The sequence below is a fragment of the Gossypium hirsutum genome, chromosome D12 (assembly GCF_007990345.1).
Source record: "Gossypium hirsutum isolate 1008001.06 chromosome D12, Gossypium_hirsutum_v2.1, whole genome shotgun sequence".
Classification (NCBI taxonomy): domain Eukaryota; kingdom Viridiplantae; phylum Streptophyta; class Magnoliopsida; order Malvales; family Malvaceae; genus Gossypium; species Gossypium hirsutum.
In genome coordinates, this window is record NC_053448.1 from 45,572,274 (window position 1) to 45,596,917 (window position 24,644).

General features: G+C 39.1%; 3 protein-coding genes across 3 annotated transcripts; 1 reads left to right on the forward strand and 2 right to left on the reverse strand.

Moving 5' to 3' along the window:
- Positions 1–1,362: 1,362 nt before the first annotated feature.
- On the reverse strand, positions 1,363–2,085 carry LOC107943405 (secreted RxLR effector protein 161-like). Its single transcript, XM_016877163.1, has one exon. It carries the CDS (start codon positions 2,083–2,085, stop codon positions 1,363–1,365), a length of 723 nt encoding a protein of 240 aa, XP_016732652.1.
- An 8,075-nt stretch (positions 2,086–10,160) lies between these two features.
- Positions 10,161–11,594, forward strand: LOC107943433 (coumaroyl-CoA:anthocyanidin 3-O-glucoside-6''-O-coumaroyltransferase 1). The gene has a single exon (XM_016877191.2). It carries the CDS (start codon positions 10,161–10,163, stop codon positions 11,592–11,594), a length of 1,434 nt encoding a protein of 477 aa, XP_016732680.1.
- An 8,303-nt stretch (positions 11,595–19,897) lies between these two features.
- On the reverse strand, positions 19,898–21,619 carry LOC107943441 (uncharacterized). Its single transcript, XM_016877201.2, has 2 exons — positions 20,290–21,619; positions 19,898–20,247 (listed from the first exon to the last, which is right to left on the reverse strand). The coding sequence occupies exons 1-2, from the start codon at positions 21,617–21,619 to the stop codon at positions 19,898–19,900; spliced, it is 1,680 nt and encodes a 559-aa protein (XP_016732690.2).
- Positions 21,620–24,644: the final 3,025 nt, after the last annotated feature.

The window sequence follows — 24,644 nt, forward strand, 5'->3', positions numbered from 1 at the left end:
ACAGTTGATATCCTACGGACAATGTCCTGAGGGATCTTTGAAATAATACAAAGGCTTTCCATCTGATTGAAAGCTCTGGATTAGCTTTGCTTCTGGTCCTGGTACCACTTCTTCTGTAGATAGTGGCTGGAACATCATCTGGGTAGTAAAGACAGGAGGTGCTGCAAGCTGTTTTAGGTGACTGTGATCAAAACGGATTTCACTAGTCCCATCAGCTTTTGTCATGATCTGGCTTCTAGTGGATTTGATCGGCTGGTTGTGCTGGTGGATCTGCTCATAATTTGTCACCCACTTTTCTGGCAAGAGCTTTAAAAGTTCTTGTTTGGGTATCTGCTTGGGCACATAAATACAGTGGGGCTCTTCTTTTGTATTTACAGAAATCAAAAGAGAGTCTTCAGATCCTTGATTTGTCAGCTTAAAGGCATGATCTTGGACCCTATATATCTTGTGGACTATTCTGCAAAAAAGCCACAATCTCCTAAGATCCATGATCTACCAAATCCTCCTCCATTATCCCCTCCAAAGCCAGATCCTGACCGAAAATGGCTAGCTAAGCCTCTAAAGCAGCCATGTTACAAAAGGATCAACAAATGGGTCCAGAAAAATGACCAGTTTATGTCATGCAACCAAGAACACAAGTTGAAAACCCCAACTCCTGTCCAGTCAATTCCACAAGTTCAAATGTACACTGCAACTTCCTCTTATGATCAGGATTTTCCCCCACTTGAAGAATTCACAAAAAATGAACACCTTCATGCACCCAAAATCTCTTCAAAACTCCAAGTTGATGCAGAAGGAAGGCAGGTCAAAATTGCAGCAGCAGAAGCCACCTTAAATTGGCAGACAGAAAATGCTAGGAAAATTGATAAATAAAACGGAAAAAACAAATTGGGAGAGGGGTGGGAGATACCATGCTTTTCTTGAATGCTCATGCTAATTAACGTAATGACATATAGCTACCATATATTTTTTTCTTCATCTTTCCATCATATGTCCGCACAAGGTTATACACAACAAAAACCCAGTAGAGCAATCTTGCAAAGCTACTAACTTTAAAAGTTTCGTCTTTAAAACTATGTGTTTTTGGAGATAGGTCTATATATTTTGGGTTATCTTTTTCAAAGTTATTTTTGCCTCCTTTTTGTTTGAAACTTTTGCAATCGTTGTTGGCTGTTAAGATAACAAGAAGCAATTGTAGAAAGATTTCTATATATGTTGCAAAAGCACTGAATACACGTATTTAATACATGTAGAAAGCCGTTACTTAACTGCTTTCCTAATAATAAAACTAACTACTAACAGAAACTAAACTATTTACTTCCTAATATTCCTCATACTTCTCTACTGTTCTTCAATCACCTTCTAACTGACACTAGTTACTCGAAGTTGACTGCGAAATCTATTGAACATTGGTGCGGAGAGTGGCTTTGTTAAGATATCCGCAAGTTGATAGGAGCCTGGAACATGGCCAACTTGAAGTTTACCAGCTACCACCTTTTCTCTAACAAAGAAAACATCCAACTCCACATGTTTGAATTTGGAGTGCATGACGGGATTCCCTGCTACAGCAACCGTAGCAGAACTATCACACCATATCAAGGCTTTAGGTGGAATAGGAACACATAGTTCAGCTAACAACGATTGGATCCAAATTATCTCTGTAGCTGTATGCGCAACACTTCGATACTCCGCCTCGGCTGTGGATCTAGATACCACAGTTTGTTTCTTGGAGCTCCAAGAAACGGGATTACCTCCAAGAAAAATATAGAACCTTGAAGTAGATCTGCGGTCATCAATATCGACCCCCCAACTGGCATCCGAATATCCTTCTAAGAGAAACTTTGAGGCTCGAGTGAACCTTACCCCATAACTCAATGTTCCTTGTAAATACCGTAGGATCCGTTTGACAGCCTTGAAGTGAACATCCAGGGGATTATGCATGAATTGACAGACCTTATTCACCGAATAAGCTATGTCGGGCCTGGTGATGACTACGTATTGTAGTGCACCAACGATGCTTCGGTAGTAACTTTGATCCTCAACTGGATTGCCTTCACTGGCGGACAAGTGGCAATTTGTGACCATAGGTGTTGGAAGGCTATTTGACTGATCTATAGAGGCTTTGTGAAGTAAGTCCCGAATATATTTGGTTTGAGATAAAAACACCCCTTCAGTCGTGTACTGGACCTCAATACCTAGGAAGTAGTTTAACTTGCCTAGGTCCTTCAAGGAGAAGCGATCATTGAGTTGAGTGACAAAGGTGTTGATGGCCTAAGAGTCACTACCGGTGACTATGATGTCATCGACATAAACAAGAACATACAATACTTGATCATCCGATCGAAGAATAAAAAGTGAGCTGTCCGCCTTTGAGATCATAAACCCTGTAGAAACCAAAAAATCCCATAACTTTTGAAACCATGCACGAGGGGCTTGTTTAAGCCCATATAACGCCTTTTTCAACTTGCATACAAGTGGCTCACCATTTAACCCACTTTGATCAAAACCGGGTGGTTGAAACATGTAGATATCTTCACTTAAGTCCCCATTCAAAAAGGCATTATTGATATCAATCTGTCGAAGAGACCAGTTAAGGGACACAGCCAAAGCAAGAACAACCCTTATAGTGGTTGGTTTGACTACAGGGCTAAAGGTCTCTTGGAAGTCCACTCCAGCTTCCTGTAGATATCCTTTAACAACTAACCTGCCCTTGTACCTGGCAATAGAGCCATCCACATGTCTTTTAATTTTGAAGATCCACTTGCAACCGACAGTACGACGAACCTCTGGTAAGGCAACAAGATCCCATGTACGGTTGGCAATCAAGGCATCATACTCATCAGTAGCTGCTTTTGTCCACACAGAACTTTGAAATGCCTCACGGATGCTAGTGGGCTCAGTCTCAGCCAAGACAGAAGAAAAAACCTTGGGTTTGAAAATCCCATTCTTCGATCGAGTTTGCATAGAATGACGGTTCCCAGGAATGTTCCCAAGGATGGAAGGGATTTGAGTTGGTACTGTGTTAGTACTTTGAGCAGTACACACAGGATCCCCTACTGCTTCAGGAACATCATGAGGAGAATGCACTGAGCTAAACCGTACCTGTTCAGAGGAAGGCTCCGCACCAGAACAAGTATCTATAATGGGACTTAGTGGCAGACTCAGAACTGTAATATGCAAACTCGGAGAAAAGATAGGTTGAGTAGTGGCCGTAACCACCGGAAGAAAAGACCGAGAAGAACACCGTGGCACACAGCCGGAAGATGAGGCTGTTTGAAATCCCTCATTAAAAGGAAACTTGGTCTCATCAAAGCGGACATGGCACGACAAGAAGATGCGACCATCCTCTGCAAGGCATCGATATCCTTTAGCTGTAGGAGCACTGCCTAAAAACACACAGCGTTGAGACCTGAAGCTGAATTTGTGCTGTTGAAATGGTCTGAGATCGGGAAAGCAGGCACAACCAAAGACACGCAGGGAACCATAATCGGGTTTAGCTTTGTAAAGTAGTTCATAAGGACTTGGCTAATCCAAAACAGGCGTAGGCAACTGGTTAGTCAAATGAACAGCATGTATAAACGCATAAAACCAAAACTTCAATGGCATATTGGATTGAGCTAACAAGGACAGTCCCATGTCGACGATTTGGCGATGTTTTCTTTCAGCAATGCCGTTTTGTTCCGAGGTATAGGGACAAGTTGTCTGATGTTGTATACCAAGCTGAGATAAAACAATCGCCAAGACACGATATTCACCTCCCTCATTCGTCTGAAGAATCTTAACAGAGCAGCCAAATTGTACAGTAACCATGCGATGAAAGTTTATGAAGCTTTGAGCCATTTCAAATTTGGTTTTGAGAAAATAAAGCCAAGTGTATCTGCTATAGTCATCTGCTATAGTCATCAACAAAAGAAACATAGTAACGATAGTCACCTGAAGGCACACTAGCAGGGCCCCATACATCCGAAACTACAAGTGAAAAAGGGGAAGTATACACTTTTATGGAAGCTGAAAAAGGAAGCTTATGTGCTTTCCCCAGCTGACAAGCTGTACATGGTTGTAAACTATCTCGTTTGAAGGAAACATTACATGACTTCAAAACATGAGCAAGAACATTACCACACGGATGACTGAGTCTATTGTGCCATAAGGAAAATGAAGAAAGTTCAGCACTATTCAGCATACTAGAACTGGGCTTCAAGGCAGCAATGGGTGTCGACTTGGTGAGATGAAAGCGATACAACCCGTCATGCATGCGGCCCTCGAGTAGTGTCACCCCTGTCTGAATGTCTTTCACAAAACACAAAACCAGGTGAAATTCAAAATAAACCCCATTATCTTTGGCAAATTGTGCCACAGACATCAAGTTCTTGCAAACTGCAGGGACATGCAAAACATTCTGAAGTTTCAATAGTCTATCCCCAGCTAAGAAGGAAGAAGAGCCTATATTAGCAATAGAAACGGATTCACCATTGCCCATAGTTACGCGACTGTTACCTGCATATGTAGAGGCTGTTGTAAGATTTGATACCTCAGGTGTAATGTGGTTCATAGCACCCGAGTCAAGATACCAGATGGTGTCAGATTGTGAAGACGGAGTAGTCTGAGAGTGCAAAAGACCACAACAATGAGCTCCCGTTTGGCAAGAATGAACCATAGATGGACACCCAGAATCATGTAGCTGATGACAGTTAACCTGAACCGAATTAGACCCTGCACCACTAGAGAAACTCTCATCAAATCTGTGATAACATGTTTGAATCATGTGCCTCACTTTTCCACACAACTGACACTGCGGCCTGGAACGAGACCAGTCCCTTCCATTTCCACGGGACCGACCACGAGACCAACCTCTCCCCGACCCCTTTAAATCCTGTTGAGATCGAGGAAGAGAACCACCAGACTATTTCAAAGTAGCCTCCGTGCCTTGTTGGTGAGTTGCAAGATTAGCTTGACAAGAACCCTTTGTTAACACTTCTAACTGACGGGACTCACAATCAAGCAACAGCTCCGTTAACAAGTCAAGAGACAAAGGAGTAGCAGAGGCAAACATTCTAATTGACTCAAACTCAACCGAAAGGCCAGCCAAAATCACACTAACTTGTTCTTGCTCTGAGATAAAGCTACCAGCAGCAGTCAAGTCATCACTGAGTTGTCTGACTTTAGAGACATAATCTTTAACAGATAAAGACGACTTCTTGAGGGAATACAAAGCATGCCGCATGCTGGAGATCTTAAGATTGGACTTTGCACTAAACCGCTGTTCAATAACAGTCCCGATATCAAAACTAGTTTTGGAATTTGTGAGATGAACTAATAACTCATCCGTAACAGTTGATAAAAGCCAGGATGCAAGAAACTTATCTTGCTTACGATGCACGAGAAAATCTAGATTGTCAACTTCCTGACCGTCTGAACCAAGAACAACAGGAGGAGGAGAAGGAGTAGTACCTAACACAAAACTTTCAAGACCATGGCCTTCAAGAATTAACAAGATTTGATGCTTCCATCGGAGAAAATTATGCAGAGCAAGCTTTATAGTATCGTGTTTAGAGAAATATTGAACTGCCGATGCACATATAATGTTGTTTTCTTGCGAACGACCAGCCTCCCTAGTATTGGAGGAGTGACGTGGTGTATCACCAACAGGAACACCATCTGGAGTTGTATCGGTGGCCATGAGAGGAAGAGAAAAAAACCCCCAAAAAAATTCTATGAATATACCAAAAGAACCTTGGCTCTTGATACCATGTTAAGATAACAAGAAGCAATTGTAGAAAGATTTCTGTATATGTTGCAAAAGCACTGAATACACGTGTTTAATACATGCAGAAAGCCGTTACTTAACTGCTTTCCTAATAATAAAACTAACTACTAACAGAAACTGAACTATTTACTTCCTAATATTGGCGACTTTCTTGCCTCTATTTATTTTCTTTTACGACTTCTGCGTTCTAATGGTTTGTTTGCTTCGATTCACATTGTGGTGCTTCTTTTTGTAGTTATTAGAGTAAATTTTTTATACTTTTTTTTGAAAAAGCAACCAAGAGAGGTGAACAATCTAGTAGAAGTTAGGGTAGGGGTGGTACTCGTATTAGTTGTGCTTTGTCAAAAACGACGGTGAGAAGTTAGAAAATAACCACAATGAAAGCAGACAGAGCTATTGTAACAAAATTGAAAAGGGGAAGTGATGAGCCTGTTGTTAGCCTTAGTTAATCGTGCTCCACGACCCCTCTAGAAATGAAAATTTTGCTACTATGTCGTAGTTTGCTCGCTAAACATCACAAAAATTTAAATATGACATAAGTTCATGTACTTTTCGTAGATTTAAAATTTAGTCCCTATACTTTTATTTTTAGAAATTGAGTCTAACTTTTTAGCTTTCAAAATTTAGGTTCAACTGTTAACATAATACTTTTTGGGTTGGGACAAGTAAAAAATGAGTCTTGTTTTCTAGGCCCAAGCCTAAGCCCGACCCAAAAAATGGACCTAAAATTTTGTCCAAGCCCGACCTAAATAAAAATGTTAAAACTCGAGAAAGGCCCAACCCGTATGTATTAAATTTTTTATATTATTTTTTATATAAAAATAAATTTTAAAAATACAATACATCAAATATACTAAAAACATTAAAAAAATGTTTTTCAAAAAATGAATTTTTTTAGATAACACTAAGATAAGTGCAATTTACAAACAAATACCTCTAAAATAGTAGCAAAATTAATAATAAAATAAGAATTATACAATATTCAAACAATAACAACAAAATATTAACAATATAATTGCGAAATGCTAGCAAAACAATGAAAAATTAGTGGCAAAATAGTAAAAAATAACATCATTTTTTTTTTGAAAATTCGAGCCAGGTCGAGCAAAAAAAGCTTACTCGAGGCCCAGTCTGTTAAAAAAAAGCTTTATTTTTTTGTCTAAACCCATTTTTGGGCCTATATTTTTGGCCAAACCTTCCCACTTTTCGGGCAAGTCGGGTGGTTTAGCCCATAGACAAGTCTAGTTACATTTCTAAGGGAGACAAGGATTGGAAACCTTAAAAATATTATTGTTAGAAAGGATAGGCATGGACTCTAAACATAAACAGTAAAACGGATATGAAAAAAAAAATATTTGGCTCCAGCCTCCTACTTGTGTAATAAAACATTTTCATTTATAGTGTAAAAAGAAAAAACTCTAAAACTAATACAGAAAATATAATGAATGTTGATTAACGGGCTTAGCTATTTTGATGGTACAAAAATCATTTAAAACTCAAATAAATAGAAGACTGAACCTCTAATGTAGACACCAAATTTCCTCCGACTTTAAATTAACATTAATTAACTTAATTTTAGTTGTTGGATTTAAGAGTAAAATTCATTGACTTACTAAATGCTTCAAATTAATGTTTGTTCAAGTTAAATTTACGTTGAACAAAATTTGAAGTAGAAGACTCCCTAATTTGAGATAATTTTGAGTTAATTGGACATTTAGACAATTTTCTTGAGTGTTTTAGGCTTTTGGCCCAATCAATTATTTTATTTCATTTTTCTTTTTGCTTTTATAAAACATACCACTATTAAAAAAAAAGTTTATTGATGTTTAATAACCGCATGATACTATTTTTAATTCATTCAAAAAATAAAATCATTTATTTATATATGAATATTTTAAGGTATCATAATTAAATATTAGATTTTACATTTTTAAATTTCGAAATGTTTAACAACACATAATTAACGGAGTATCCATTTTGAGCATTGTGAAGGTATTAAAACCTTCATCACACATAACCGACTCTCAAATTCAAATTTTTTTTAGACTTTAACGTAGACACAAAATTTTTTTTAAAAACAAAAAAAAGGGTAAAATTTTATTTAAAAAATAATTTATAGAGGACCAAAATGGGTGACTACTCCTGTTTCAATTTAAAATCATGTGTGTGAAAATTTTTATATTTGGAAAGAAACTTCTTTGAAATCTTAACCGGAAAAACGGTGGCGACAGAAAAATCAATGTTATTAACGGGCTTAGTTATGTTGAAGGCTCAAAAATTTCATTGGACCATTAATATCGGCAGATCCAAAAATCCTCTAGTAGAATTGTTGGGATGTGTTTGTTGGATTCCACAGGTAAATGGGTGTATGGTGGGGAACAATTCTTCGCCATAACTGTTGGTTTTTGAAAAATTATACTTTTACATCAATATGAAATATACAATGAAAATGTAGTTGGAAAAACATAGGATTTTAGAAGTCTTGCGTAAATGTATCATGTATTGTCCGGTTTAGGTGGAACTATCGAATCAGCGGTTTCCATAAATACCACAGAAACACTCAAGTGTTGTAGGGTTCCATTTTAACCATAGTTGGAGGGAGAAAGAAAGCACCTACCACCCATCTAACACTTAATTGCACATGCTTACGCAGATACTGTTGTTAACCACAAATCCTAAAGTGTATTCTCCAAGCTGTTGGCTTCCCGCTTTCTAAAGCATTTTACTAGTCTGCTGCCCATCAACTTCACCTTATTAATTTTTCTTTTCGCCCACTTCATGTTATTATTTAGCACCTACCTTGTTTGCTCTATAAAATTCTTCTATTTGTTGTTAATTTATATATATATTACCTATACCAAAAAAATCATTTTTTATAAGGTAATAAATGTTATTATACAAGTGTTTTTGTTTTGTTTTTTTATAATAATTTTTAAAAATTACAGAAATTTGAATCTAAAACACTATAAACCTAATATCTCAACTTCACTACTTCAATCAATGATTCATCTAATTTTTAAATTAACTTTTTACATGAAGGTTGAGTGTCAAAGAATTTATTTTGCAAAATGAAAATGGGGTTTGATGAAGGAAATGAATGCTGGTTAATTGGTTTTGATTCTAGCGGGTTGTGCTTTTTATGTTTACTAATAAATGTTTTCTTTTTGCTGAGTAAAAAAATATAAATATATTTATTATATAAATTTATTTTATTCATAACGATAGGAATGTCATAATCTAACTAATGATGCACGAAAAAATTACTGTAGTGATTAAATATATAATTGGAAACTCTCACATCACTATTGCACACAATAAAATTCGAATTTAAATACTCAAAAACACAAAACCTTTACGTTAACTATAACAACACCGAAAACTCCTTGTATAATTTAAGAATTAGTTAAATTGGTATAAGTTTATAAATTCAGTAACGACATTTGTTATAAGTGAAAAGGGTTATCTATATATAACTCTCGACTGTGGTAATAAAGTTTGTGGCGAATCCAGGCAGAGACAAAGTCATAATTTTTTTTTGGGGGGACGGAATTAAATTATACATTTTTGTGATGGTAAAAATGAAAATTCATCATTGTAATAGTTTATATCTTTATAACTTTTAGAGGATTAAAACATATTTTTATTATTTTTAAGGGTGAAAGTGTAATTTTAATATTACTAATTTAAAATTTTATAGATCAATTGAAGGGATCAGATTACTTCCGATTCTGGTAATAATTTAATATTATATGTGAAGTAATGTTAATTGAGTGAATGAAATGATTTAGAATTCTAAAAATAATTATAAATATATAAAAATGAGTTTTTTTCCTCCTAATTTAATTTTTGTTCGACTCATCAAGTAACTTTTCTTTAATTTTTTAAGAACCATAGTGGGGTGCGTCGACATTTAGATTTCACAAAATATTTAAATGAGAATTTGTAAGTTATGTAGAATGAATTATATATTTTTTTTCTTTTTTAATTTTAAAAGGATAATTTATTTACGGAAATAAATATGAATGTAAGGTTATAATGATATTCTTTGATTTTTTAAATAAAATATAAAATTTGTCATGTAAATAAATTCCATAAGGAAACATGATAAATGAGTTGGAGGCTTCAACCAAAATGTAAAGGCTTATTTGGTTAGGTGCTAGACGTAAGTAGGATGGGTGGTGGAGTCACCATCCAATGATGTTGGAGCCCTCATCGGGTTGTAGTTTTATCGGTCTTAAAATGAATTGCAAAAACACAAACTAAGGGAGTACCATAGGCTGAGTAGATCCCCTACATTATAAATTGACTTCTCTCCTCTTCATCACTTCATATGTTTATTAACTTTGCACCAATTTCTCTAAAACTATTATTCTGCAGCTTCAATCTTGGATCAATGGCCGGTCCATCCTACCTTGTGAATATCCTTGATAGCAGCCATGTTTCAGCACCGAAAGGGTCGGTTCCCTCAACAACACTTGCTCTTACTTACTTGGACCTCCCATGGTTTCCTTCTGCTCCCATGCAAAGCCTTTTCTTCTACGAATTCCCTCACCCTATCTCTCATTTCATGCAAACCACGCTCCCAACTCTAACCCAGTCTCTTTCTCTAACTCTTCAACATTTTTTCCCACTTGCAGCGAAGCTCATCTGCCCTCCGCCTCCACTTAAGCCTTTTATCCTATACAGTGACGGCGATTCTGTTCCTCTTATCGTCGCCGAATTCACCGGCGCTGATGTCGACCATCTCACAGCCAACTACCCTCGAGATTTCAAATTACTACACCCCTTCGTTCCCGAATTGCCACCATCGACTATGTCATCGGATGGCATACTAGTGATGCCCATCATGGCCGTCAAGGTCACAGTGTTTCCAAACACTGGCGTCTGCATTGGGATGGCGCATAACCATGTGGCAGCCGATGGAAGCGCATTCATGCACTTCATGAGATCTTGGTCTTCCGTTTGCAAGTCAAAAGGAGACTCGACGTTTCTCGAAGAAGAGTCGCGGAGACCTTTCTATAACAGGGATGCGTTGGGAGACCCTGATGGGTGCAACGAGGAGGCCCTAAAATGCTACTGGCACTGGATATCATCTTGGAGAGAGAACCTTGCTGGTCCTACCAAGGAAATATCATCGGTGGACAAGGTTCGAGCCACATTTGTCCTGACCCGAGCTCAAATCACCAAACTCAAGCAGTGGCTCACGACTCAGTGCAAGAACAGCAGCAATGATTCCGAAGAAGTAAAGATATCAACATTAGTAGTCACATGCTCTATCATGTGGATATGTATGATCAAGTCGCAAGAGAATAATATTCAAGTATCAACAAATGGTGACGACGACGACGATGATGATACGTTTTACTACTTGCTTTTTGCGGTTGATTGCCGGAACCGAATTGGATTTTCTCTGCCTGTAACATATTTTGGGAACTGCCTAGCACTAGGTATTATACGAGCCAAGAAGTGTGAGCTGATGGGGGCAAAGGGGATAGTCACAGCGGGGAAAGCAATTGCCAAAAAGGTGAAAGAGATGGAGAGCGGAGCCCTGAAAGAAGCAGAAAAAGGACCGTCAAACCTTCAGGAAATGTTTAGGTCGGGGCATCATGTAGGGATCTCTGGATCACCAAAATTTCGTGTATATGATATGGATTTTGGGTGGGGGAGACCTCTAAAGATCGAGTTTATTCACATCGACGATGGTGGATCTTTGTCGTTGATCGAGTCTAAAAACGAATCTGGCGGCATGGAAGTTTCCTTGGTTCTTAGCAAGAATCAAATGGATGCATTCACTTCAAATCTTGGTGAAAGCTTAAAAGCCTTTTGATTGAGAATTCAGTAATTTCTTCCTTATATAATATTTGTGTCGAAACCGTTTTTTTTTAAAACAAAAATTTTAGTTGTCGACTTTAAAAATAAAACTGGAGTCGCCACCGATCCTTTATTAGGGTGTGATAGGCTCACTTTAAAAATTATTTTGGTCTGCGAATTTTGAAAACAGGTTCGGGAGTCAGTTACGCACGAGGAAGGGTTAGCACCCTCGTGACGCCCAAAATCGGTACCAAATTGATCATTTAATGTCTTAGTGTCAAAGGTTAAAAAGATTTTAAAATCAACTCAAATGATGAAATTTGAAAAAGGATAATCAATTGTTCAAGTCATGTAAAGAAACCGAGTCCCAATACGTTAGGGTACAATTCCTCATAATCCCCGAACTTTGAATATCACTTTTATTTTGTGTGAAAATCTTCATTTTTAGAAAGTAACATACCACACCCAATACGTTAAGGCACAACAAATTAAGTTCCCAAAAATGATTTTTATACTCATGCATTTTGAATAAAGAATATCTTCGGTCATTTAAGATTAACGAAGAAAATCCGAACCCAATACGTTAGGGCTCAATTTCCTTGAAAATCCCAAACCTGGGATATTGCTTTTATTCAAAAAAAAACCGTTGAATCAAGAAAATAATTTTGATGTTTTGACAAAACCAAATACGTTTTCCCCCTTTTTTTTTAAAATGATAAAAAGTTAATATACCCCATAAAACAAGCACCTTAACATGAGTTAAATATATATATTTACAATATGTGTATATACATAAATAAGTACAACATGTAAGTAATTTTGGTAATATGTGTATGTAATTTAAAACACATACATATGGGTATACATGAAAATGAAACCTGTAAAAACTTATAATAACTTCTAAGAAAATATGTACGTTTATTTTACAAAAATAGTGCATGTGAAAATTATGTAAAATAAAATATAAAAAAATGTATTTATGTATATATTTAAGAATAATAGAAATGTATAAATATATATATATAAAATATAAAGTATATAAAAGTTTAAAAAGAAAAAAATGTATGTAAAACGTATGCGAAACATATGCACGCATTTTTTAAAGCTCAAGAACATATATATATATACTAATAAAATAATAAAAAAGTTATACATTTGTAAAAGTAAAAAAAAATGAAACCGAAATATAAAAACGATATGTATATATGTACATGAAAATAATGAATAATATTAATAATAATAATAATAGACAATAATAGTAATAATAACAAGTAATAGTACCATAAAATAATAAGGTAAAAAAAATTAAAATAGTTTTTTTTTAAAAATGGATTAAATTGAATAAACGACGAAAAAGCAGGGGGCGAATTCAAAACTAAATAAAAAGGGATCAACTCGAACGCACGAGCAACAATGGGGGACTAAGAGGGAAATTAATCCCACCATCCAAAACGCTGCGCATTGAGGGACCAAATCAAAACAAAAATAAAATACGCAGCCAATTTTTAAAAAACAAAAAAAATCTAATTGAAGCGCATTGCAAAAAGGGTGGACCGCACGCGCAAATTCCCCAATTGGCCAGAACGCGCGGATCCTCCCCTTCGGGTCGGGTCACCGCGCGGGTCAAGCCTGGCTAAAACGGCGCTGTTTTAAAACAAATTTTTCTTTCAAAAATCATTTACAACCAATTAAAAGAAAAGAAAAACTTGGAGAAGAAAGAAAAAACCCTTCTGGCGCTCTGCTAGGGTTTAATACCCAAGCCTCCTCGCGTTGCCGCCTTATCACCCTCTGTCGCGACTTCGTGTAGTCGGAGGCCGGAGGGGTGCCAAATCTGGGTTCTTAAACCCCTCCTAACAACTCTCGAGGGCCAAGGTAAGTCTATCCCTTCCCTTTTACTTTTATTATTATTATTTTTTAAAACAGAACAAATGAAATAAAGAGAATAAAAAACGAAGAAAAAATTTCACCTTGAATCAAAAAAACAATCTGTATTCAATGTTTTTTTTCTATTTCTTGTGTATTTTCTCCCTTAATACCATCTTCCCCTCGTTTACAAAAATACTAGCTTTATATATATAGCCGAAAAGAAAAAATAAAGTGAATAAATCTGTTTATTTTTTGCTGTTTTTCTCTTTGCGGACTCTTTGAGTCCGTGTTTGCAGGCGTGTGGGGAGCAAACGTGCGTGGAGAGGCCCTCCGAGTCTTGCGGCGATCGGAGTCCTTGCTGGAGGCAAGGGCTTGCTGCGGCTAGGGTTCTTCTTTTTTTATTTCAATTTTGCTGTATTGGGCTGCTAGTTACTGGGTTTGGGGTTTGGGTCTGTTAGGTGGTTTGGGCCTGAGTGTTATAATGTAAAGTGGGTGTTGGATTGGGCCTGGGCACATTTGGGTTTATACAGCTGCCTCTCTTTGCTCGTTATCGTGCAATGAGAACAGAGTAAAGACTACAAGGCCCAATTGTGCCTAGTCTTATTGAGCCTCAACTTCTTTAATGCTTCTCTTCTTCAGGTAACATTGGTCCTTCCTACTGCATCTTCAGAGGTATAGGAACTGGTGCTTCAATCCACTCCACTGCAATGTCGGGGAGATAGGATTCGTATGTTGTAGCTTCTCAAAAGAACAAAATCTGCTATCTTTAATCTGCTCCACTGCAACTTCAGGGAGATAAGACTTATAGGTTCAACTTGTTCTGTTACAACTTAAGGGTAAATCTGATGTGATCTGCTCTACTGCAACTTCAGAGAGATGAGATCTGCGGTTTTAATCCACTCCATTGCAACTTCAAGGAGATAGGATTGGTTAGTTTTGTCTGCTCCACTGCAACTTCAGGGAGATAAGACTTGTATCTTCGATCTACTTCACCACCAGTATGGGAAGACAAGATCTACTTTTTTTATCTACTTCACGCCAATACATGAAGACAAGATCTGCTTTCTTCGATCGATTTACTGCCGACCAGGGAAATAGAATTGCTGGCTTCAATATACTCCACTGTAACCTCAGGGAGGTAAAATCTGCCATCTTTGTTCTGCTCCACTACTGTCTAGGGAGATAAGATCTGTAATCTTTAATTTGTTCAATTGCAATGTTGGGGAAACTAGATCCGCCGTCGTAGCTTCAATCTGTTCGACCGCATCGTCAGGGAAGTAAGATCCGCCGCTGTGGCTTCAATCTTTGTTAATTGCAATATTAGGGAAACCAGATCCGCCGTCGTAGCTTTAATCTGTTCTACTGCACTGCTAAGGAAGTAAGACCCGCCGTTGTGGCTTCAATCTTTTTTAATTACAATATTAGGGAAACCAGATTCGCCGTCGTAGCTTCAATCTGTTCTACTGCACTGCTAAGGAAGTAAGATCTGCCGTTGTGGCTTAAATCCTTTTAATTGCAATATCAGGGAAACCAGATCCGCCGTTGTAGCTTCAATCTGTTCCACTGCACTGCTAAGGAAGTAAGATCCGCCGTTGTGGCTTCAATCTTTTTAATTGCAATATCAGGGAAACCAGATTCGCTGTCGTAGCTTCAATTGTTCTGCTGCACTGCTAAGGAAGTAAGATCCGTTGTTGTGGCTTCAATCTTTTTAATTGCAATATCAGGGAAACCAGATCCACCGTCGTAGCTTCAATCTGTTCCGCTGCACTACTAAGGAAGTAAGATCTGCCATTGTGGCTTCAATCTTTTTACTTTTCAACCCGCTCCATTGTTACTCAGGGAGACAAGGCTTTATGATTTCACCAATCTGCTCTCTGTGGAACATGACCTGTATGACTCACTTTATGAGCCTAATTATGCCTAATGATTAGGATGTCATGATCAAATGAATCAAATGCTCCTAACTTGGCGTGTATGAATGACATTTGAATGTTATGTCATAAAAAATGCATATTGAATGTTTAAAGTCATTATTGCTCATTAAGGCTTCCTTTGTGACATCAACGCTTCGTCAAATCTTGAAAATTTTAATCTTGACTCTTGACCCCTAGATATCTTCGACCTTTTAACCCGGTGAAAGTCTAAACAACAGTCCTGTTTCAAGTTCCTGAGTTGTTTAAAGATTTCTAGAGTAATATGAAAAACTTCCCTTGTGAAAGTTTTACTAATCCATTAATCGTCATTCTAATGCAACATGCTTGCGAAAAGATCATAACGATGAATAAAACAAAATTAGTTTGGGAGCATAGCTCGCAATGATTTATCAATGATAGAGGAATTGTCTGGGGATATTTATATTGAAGGAGAATGAAATATTCTAAAACAATGAATTTAATACAAATACTATGATCAGGTGCCCCAGATATCTCTGCTTTGAACTTCTCTATACAACTTTTTGAAGACCCTTCTGAATTCAACACGTGTTTAGAAGGTTCACAGTATTTTGTTAATGCCCCAAGACGTCGTCTATTCCTTTCTGCCGATTTAGGTTCAACAAGACTACCACGTGACAATCAAATTTGAGCCGCCCTTTTCAGGTTTTCAACTCAAATCCCCTTTGGTCTTAAGGTGCCCTTTGCGGGTTTTCACCTTAGGCTCTCCTTTTTTTGGGGGGGGGAATCAAAGCGCCCTTTGCGGGTTTCGCCTTGGTTCCTTCCCCTCTTTAAGTAAAGTATCTATTTACCGAGTCTGAATTTACTGGATTGGGCAAGTTTCTTCCATCTATTTCAGCCAGGATCAGAGCTCCTTCAGAAAAAGCCTTTTTTACGACATAAGGACCCTCCCAATTCGGCATCCATTTCCCCCTAAAATCTTTTTGTAGAGGAAGAATTTTTCTCAACACCAGGTCCCCCTCGTGAAATTCTCTGGGTCGGACCTTCTTGTTGTAGGCTTGCATCATTCTTTTCTGGTACATCTGACCATGCTGAATAGCCTTTAGCCTTTTTCCCTCTATCAAGTTCAACTGATCATATCGAGATTGAACCCATTCTGCTTCATCCAATTGTAGCTCAGTCAAAACCCAGAGAGAAGAGATTTCAACTTCGATAGGCAAGACTGTCTCCATGCCATAAACTAAGGAGAAATGAGTTGCCCCGATAGAGGTTCTGATTGACGTTCGATAAGCAAGGAGGGCAAACGGTAATTTCTCGTGCCAGTCTCTGTAAGTCTCAGTCATCTTCCTCACAATCTTCTTTATATTTTTATTAGCCGCTTCCACTGCACCATTCATTTTTGGGCGATATGGCGATGAATTGTGATGTCTGATCTTGAATTGACTGCAGACTTCTGCTATTGAGCTGTTGTTCAAGTTCAACGCATTATCGCATATGATTCTTTCAGGCATTCCATACTGACATATGATCTCTCTTTTCAAGAACTTACTAACTGATGACTTTGTAACGTTGGCATACGAAGCAGCTTCTACCCATTTGGTGAAGTAGTCAATAACCACAAATATGAAACGATGCCTATTTGAAGCCTTCGGCGATATTGGCCCGATAACATCCATACCCCACATGGAGAAAGGCCATGGAGAAGTCATGACATGAAAAGGTGAATAAGGTGCATGCATTTTATCCCCATAGATTTGACATTTATGGCACTTTTTGGAGTAATTGATGCAATCCTCTTCCATGATGGACCAGTAATACCCGAATCTCATAATTTGCCTAGCCATTGTGAACCCACTGGCATGCGTTCCGCAGATGCTCTCATGGACTTCCTCCAAAATTTTCTTTACTTCCACGGCGTCCACACATCTTAGCAGTACCTGATCTTTTCCCCTCCTGTACAAGATCTCCCCATCTAAGACGTAATCAATGGCTAGTCTTCTTAGAGTTCTCTTTTCATTCTCCATTGCCTGTCTAGGATACTCACGATTTTTTACATGCCGTAGTATATCTTGATACCAAGGACTATCATCTATTTCTCATTCTTCAATATTGTAACAATGAGCCGGGTCTTCGTAGATACTCATTTGGATTGGCTTCATATCCCCATGTCCGTTCACCTTGATCATGGAGGCTAAAGTAGCTAGTGCATCAGCCATCTGGTTCTCATCTCGTGGGAGATAGCAAAAAGTGATGTCCTCAAACTCCTTAATCAATTCGAGGACCAACTTTCGATAACTGATTAATTTGGGATCTCTCGTTTCCCATTCACCCCTGAGCTGATATATCATCAATGCTGAATCTCCGTAGACCTCTAGCACTTTGATTCCTCGCTCTATAGCTGCACGGATACCCATGATGCATACTTCATATTCTGCCATGTTATTTGTACAATCAAAATCCAATTTTCAAGTGAAAGGATAATGATCACCATTCGGGGACACTAGGACTGCCCCAATTCCATTGCCCATAGCGTTCGAGACTCTATCAAAGTTTAGCTTCCAACCGTGACCTTCTGGGGGACTTTCTTCAATAGCGGCTACATACAACAAGTCTTCATTCGGAAAATCAAAACTTAACGGTTCGTAGTCCTCCAAAGCTCTACTAGCTAGAAAATCAGCAATTGTACTCCCTTTCACAGCCTTTTGGCTCACATAGACAATGTCAAATTCAGATAGTAAAATCTGCCATCGGGCCATCCTCTCATTCAAAGCAGTTGACTCCATCATATACTTTAACGGGTCTAACTTTGAGATTAGCCAAGTCGTATGGTATAACATGTACTACCTTAATCTTCGGGTTGCCCAAATCAAGGCACAACATAACTTCTCAATCGACGAATATCTCATTTCACAGTCAGTGAATTTCTTGCTGAGATAATATATTGCCCTTTCTTTTCTCCCTGTTTCATCATGTTGGCCTAGAACACACCCCATGGAATTATCAAATACTGCCAGATACAATATCAGGGGCCTATCCGGGCTAGGTGGTGACAGCACTAGAGTATTGGACAAATACTGCTTCACCTTGTTAAAAGCTTCTTCGCATTCTTCATCCCAAGTACCAGGATTATGTTTCTTCAGAAGACGAAATATAGCGTCACATTTCTCGGTTAGTTGTGAAATGAACCTGGCAATGTAGTTCAGTCTTCCGAGGAAACCTCGAACTTCTTTCTGAGTGCGAGGTGGAGGTAAATCTCGTATTGCCTTGACTTTGTCTGGGTCAATCTCGATTCCCTTTTCACTGACTATGAAGCCTAGCAACTTTCCTGACCTGGCTCCAAAAGTGCACTTCGCTGGATTAAGCTTGAGCTGAAACTTTCTCAATCTTAGGAATAACTTTCTCAAGACCCGCACGTGTTCGCCCTCCGTTCTAGATTTCGCGATCATATCATCAACGTAAACCTCGATTTCCTTGTGCATCATGTCATGGAATAAGGCTACCATGGCTCTTTGGTATGTCGCTCCTGCATTCTTCAATCCAAACGGTATCACTTTATAACAAAACGTCCCCCATAACGTAATGAACGTAGTCTTTCTCATGTCTTCAGGATGCATCTTTATCTGATTATACCCAGAAAAACCATCCATGAAGGAAAACAGTGAAAAGCCCGCAGTATTGTCTACTAATGTGTCGATGTGGGACAATGGGAAATTATCCTTTGGACTAGCCTTGTTCAAATCCCGATAATCCACACACATTCGTACTTTTCCATCTTTCTTTGGAACTGGTACGATGTTAGCCACCCACTCAGAATACTTGACTTTTTGCAGAAATCCGGCATCAAACTGCTTTTGGACCTCCTCCTTTATCTTCAACACGATATCAGGCCTCATCCTTCTGAGCTTTTGTTGCACTGGCTTGCAATCTTCTCTTATAGGGAGACGATGGACTATAATATCGGAACTCAACCCCGGCATATCTTGGTATGACCATGCAAACACGTCATTGAACTCTCGGAGTAATTCGATGAGGTCCTGTCTTGTCCTTGCAGAGATATCCGATCCGATCTTTACCTCTTTACCCTCCTCTAAGCTCACAATTTCTATTGATTCCCTATGAGGTAGGATTTGCTTCTCAGTCCTTTCTACCATTTTCAACAAGTCAGGAGACAAACCACAGTCTTCGTCATCCTCAAAATCATGCGATCCCTCTAAACACATGTTTCGTTCAAAAGGAGACTCTAAATTTGTAAGAGTGACATTCGTATCATTGATATCGTAGGACCTGTTATGAAAAACAATGTGAATTCAGGAATTTGTTTGGTGCAATATGGTCATGAATGAAATGCAAGTGTAGTTCGAGAGAAAAATAACTGCTCTTATGGAAAGAAAGATTTGCTCAAAAAATGACTGCAAACATGAACTTTATTAAAATAACGATTTTCTGGACATGAGCCTATTTCACAAAGGAATCCTTATCACTTCTAGGCTAAAAAGCAATAAGGGTGTTCTGGACATTACTCTGAGGAAATCCTAAAAACTACAGGTATTTCTTCTGCAGTCTAATTGTTTAGCGCTCTTTCCGACTCGTAAGGACGAATATCTGGCAAAGTTCTTCCTCCCGTCGCTTCATACACGGCATGAATACTTTCTAACTCCGTGTTAATACTTCCCACTCCTAGCATTCCCTCATAGATGAATCCTCCCGATACAAAAATCTCGGATAGGTGAGGAAAGGTCATGGGCTCCCATTTGACGTCATCACCTGTCAAACGAGCCCTTCTTCTCTCTCGCTTCTTTTCCTTCTCTATCCTCTTCTGCCTAGCATCTGGCTTGTATCCTAAGCTAAAACGGTCCTGCTTGTCTTTCAACACTGGAGTCTCAACTCGGCCCTGAAGATATTTCCCCAACCCTTTTCTCGGCAAAGCTCACATTCCAACTGTCAATTGCAGACCCATCTTTGTGGTCTTTGATATTCCCGGCATCGGGATCTTGTTTCCCTCACGGATGAATGTTGCATTTACGAACTCCAAGAAACAGAAAGAGCACTCGATTGCATCATCACTTGTTTCCAAATAAGGCGCATCGTTTGTCACAGATGCAATGATATCTTCTTCATCATTTATCGTCACTACCCGGCCTTTTGCCACCAACTTCAATTTTTGATGTAACGATGACGGTACCGCACCTGCTGAATGAATCCATGGCCTTCCTAATAGGCAACTGTAAGAAGGCTTGATGTCCATAACCAAGAAGTCTACCTCATAGATTGTTGGGCCAATTAACAAGGGTATGTCAATTCTTCCCATGACCTTCCTCTTGGTGCCATCAAATGCTCTTACCACATTTTGGCACGACTTCATATGTGAACTATTCATAGGTAGCCTGTTGAGCGTGGATAGAGGCAATACATTCAGTGCTGACCCGTTGTTTACCAGAACTCCCGGTAATATGCACCCTTTACACCTTGCAGTGATGTGTAAATCTCTAGTAGATCCCATACCCCCAGGTGGTATTTCATCATCGCTGAAAGAGATGAAGTTATTAGCGCTTATATTGCCGACCAGTCGATCCAACTTGTTAACAGAGATATCGTCGGCCATATAAGTTTCATTTAGCACATTCAGTAGTGCATTTCGATGCCCCTCCGAGTTTAGGAGTAAAGCTAGCACAGATATGCGAGCTGGTTGTTTGTGTAGCTGTTCCACAACGCTGTACTCGCTATGCTTTATGAACTTCAAGAACTCTCTAGCTTTCTCCTCATTGATTGGTTTATTGACCAACAATTCGGGTCTGACCACATTCTTCTTCTTTTCAACTGAAGTTTCGTCTCTTATTGGCTCTACTCGTGCTTTCATCTGTTCGTGGTGCCTTCCTTCATCCTGTTCCTCTTTATTGATTACATCCTCCTTCCCCGGGATTGTCACATTACAATCGTAATTCCAAGAAACCCTCTTGTTATCCTTATATGCAAACACAGTTGGTTTTTGAATGATTGCTTTTGGTGTTATTCGTGCCCCAATCTCACTGTTCTGAGGTCGCGAAATAATGACCACAGGACGGTTAGCCTTCGGGACTCCCAATGCCAACTCTGATGCGTATACATAACTCTCCTCTTGAACTCCTTCACAGAATTCTACCTCCCTATTATCCATCATACCTTGTATCAGGGCTCTGAACCCCGTACACTCCTGGATTTCATGCCCCACTTCATGGTGGAACTCACAGTAGTTCTCCCTCTTTTCACAACTTTCTTCTGAGACGATTAGTCCCCTTTTCACCATCTCCTTCCAGACCCATACCAATGAGCTTTTCAACCAACTTCTTAAAGGCCGTACAGTTTTCTATAGAATGCCCTGTTATTCTCGCATGATAGTCGTACTGTGCATTCGCATCGTACCATTTGGGATACGGGGGTTGCAAGGGCTTCAGATAGAAAGGGGAAACTACGTGTGCGTCGAATAAATTTCAGTATAGTTCCCTGTACGACATAGGAATTGGTGTGAATTGGGGCCTCTTAGTATTTCACCTTGTACCGATCTCCTGTCTTGACGAGCTTTGCTGATTGGCAGCCACCTTTCCTGGCTGACTCACTGTTACTAACTTCGAGTAACCCTTGTTGTACATGGCCGCGTTGTTCACCTCATTTTCCTTCCTCTTCGAGGCTGGTCTTCTGTTACTCTCTCCCGCATCAATCTTCCCACTCCTGATGGCGTTCTCAATCATCTCACCATTCATGACTATGTCAAGAAAGCTTTTTGTGGCACTTCCTAACATATGTGTAATGAACGGTGCCTTCAAGGTGTTAATGAACAACATGGTCATTTCCTTTTCCAAGAGCGGCGGCTGAACCTGGACCGCAACCTCCCTCCATCTCTGTGCGTACTGCCTAAAGCTTTCACTCGGCTTCTTCTCCATGTTTTGAAGGGTGATTCTATCAGGAGCCATGTCTGTCACATGACTATATTGTTTCATGAACGATTGTGCCAGGTCCCTCCATGAACCAATCGTGGTACGACTCAACTGATTGTACCATATGGATGCTGCTCCTACAAGGCTGTCTTGGAAACAGTGTATCAGGAGTTGGTTGTTGTTAACATATCCCGCAATTCGTCTGCAGAACATGGTGATGTGAGCTTCTGGGCAGCTTGTCCCATTGTACTTTTCGAATTCAGGCATCTTAAACTTATGAGGGAGTACTAAATCTGGCACTAAACTCAACTCTTTTGCATCAATGCCTCAACAACTCTCAGTGACCTCCATCGCCTTGAACTTCTCATCGAGCCACTTGCATCTTTCCTCTAATTGTCTCGGTAACTCTTCCTTCACTCTTTCCTTCTCAACCACTTCATCAAAGTCAGGAATGGCAGAGTTAATAGGATTATTTTCGGGATTAGAACCCGGCCCAGTTTGGAGGTTCGAAATACCAGCCCGAAGTTGCTGAGGCATGATAGTGACAGAAGATTTGCGCGGGTACTCAGCTTGGGCGCGCGTATGTGGAGGAGTGAAACCTGGAGGGTAAAAAATTTCATCATCAGTTCCCTCATCGACATTTGCCATGGGGCCCTTTCCTTTATCACCTCCCTTAGTTATCAGTTGGGTTAACTTTGCCACTATATCTTCTTGGGATTCTCGCATCTTCTCAGACATCTCTTGTTTCATCTTGTCTAATCGCTCCTGCATTTGTAGTTGAAGCAGGTCTTGCATCTCCTTCTGGTACTGTTCGAGCTTTTCTAATCTCTGATCCATATCTTTTGTCTTTGCTCGAGTTCCATATCGGTGTCGGGTTGGTTGGTTGGTTTCCAGGTTAACTGAGCAATGATTTTAACTTATTAGGATTTAATAAAGGTCTTTAATGCATATGATGCGATGCTAATGCATATGATGCGATGCATGAGGTGAATGCAAAAAAGGCGTTAATTATAATTCAAATCCACTCAGAAAACTTTACTAGAGAAAAAATTTCTTTACATAAAATGGCTATAAATAAGGCCTTGCCCTAATACTTAGAACTTTAATCTCCCTAAGTAATGATGCCAACTTCTGCCCCTGATCTGATTCCGATTCGTATTTTACACTTAGTATATCAGCTTGTATTGCTAAAGTCTGCAGGTGCTCAGCTACCCCTTGAATCTGAACCACAGCTTCTCCCATAATGTGATCATTTCTTGCAACTTGATCCTGGAGATAGTGAAGCTCTTCACTTTGATGATTTTCGTTTGCTTCCAGATGCTCAATCCTGGCTTCATAGTTCTGCAATGCTATCTCTAATTCCTATATAGTTTTCTTCATTTGCTCGATCCTGCTTAAACTTGCTTGCAGTTCTGCCACTGAATTTCGATTTCGGTATTGATAAACAATCTTCTCAAGTTCGGCCACTCTAGTCTTTAGTTTATCTCTTTCATTCTGGCTTTCTGATAAACTCCTCTCAAATGACTTATTTTGCTTTTGAGCCTCCTGAAATCTCTTTTCCCACCTATCAGCCTTGGCCTTTTCTTCTTGAACCTTTTGACGCCACTGCTCTGAGGTTTTTCCCAACCCAACAGTTCTCACTGACAAACGTAATCTCTTATAATCTGTCTTCAAGCTGTTCAGGTCTTCCTCGACTTTGCGCTTCCCTTTTCTCAGGCCTTCGGTTTTTGATTTCTGAACATCTATGTCCAGCCTTAAATTTATTTTCTCCTCTTCCATTTGCTCTATCTTCTTCTCAAGCTCAGAATTTCTTCTTTCAAAATCTTGCTTTATTATTTCTAGCTCAGAAGGGACCATATGTACATGCTTTTCCACAAATTGACTGTCTCCTTGACCTGGTACAGGTATGTTATCATTGATCCTTCTATTAAGCCACTCCATATATTCAGGCATCGTTGATGGACCTACTGCCAACCTCTTCAATCGGCGAGTCTGCCTCCAAGCATTAGTCATTTCTCGTATCTTCTTCTTGTAACCATCACACTTATACGAGAATTCACACTGAGCTAATCCATGGGTTGTTGGTACGAACTGCCTTGACCTATACTGTCTCAGTACCAATAACGGTGCATAGCTAATAGCCCCCCAAATCCCAAGTAAAGGGACCCAGTCAAAATCTCCACACCTATATAAGATCTCATCTCACAGCATCCAAAGAGCTCTCCATTCAATATCCCCCTCTTGAAGATTCTGAAGAGTTGCCATCCATTTTTCCTCTGATATATCATCCTGCCTGGGTAATGCCCCTATTTCCTTCAAGGGCGAATAATTTTCTGAAAAAATCCGATAGGAAACCTTATCCACCTTCCAAAAGTGACTGTGAAACTATGCTAAAAG

Bases quoted from the DNA above. Each gene is read 5' to 3' on its own strand.
- LOC107943405 (XM_016877163.1), bottom strand. From the start codon at position 2,085: ATGGTCACAAATTGCCACTTGTCCGCCAGTGAAGGCAATCCAGTTGAG.
- LOC107943433 (XM_016877191.2), top strand. From the start codon at position 10,161: ATGGCCGGTCCATCCTACCTTGTGAATATCCTTGATAGCAGCCATGTT.
- LOC107943441 (XM_016877201.2), bottom strand. From the start codon at position 21,619: ATGGTGAAAAGGGGACTAATCGTCTCAGAAGAAAGTTGTGAAAAGAGG. The intron at 20,248-20,289 runs GTCTGCAATTGA...TGCCGAGAAAAG, and splicing joins ATCAAAGACCACAAAGATGG to GGTTGGGGAAATATCTTCAG.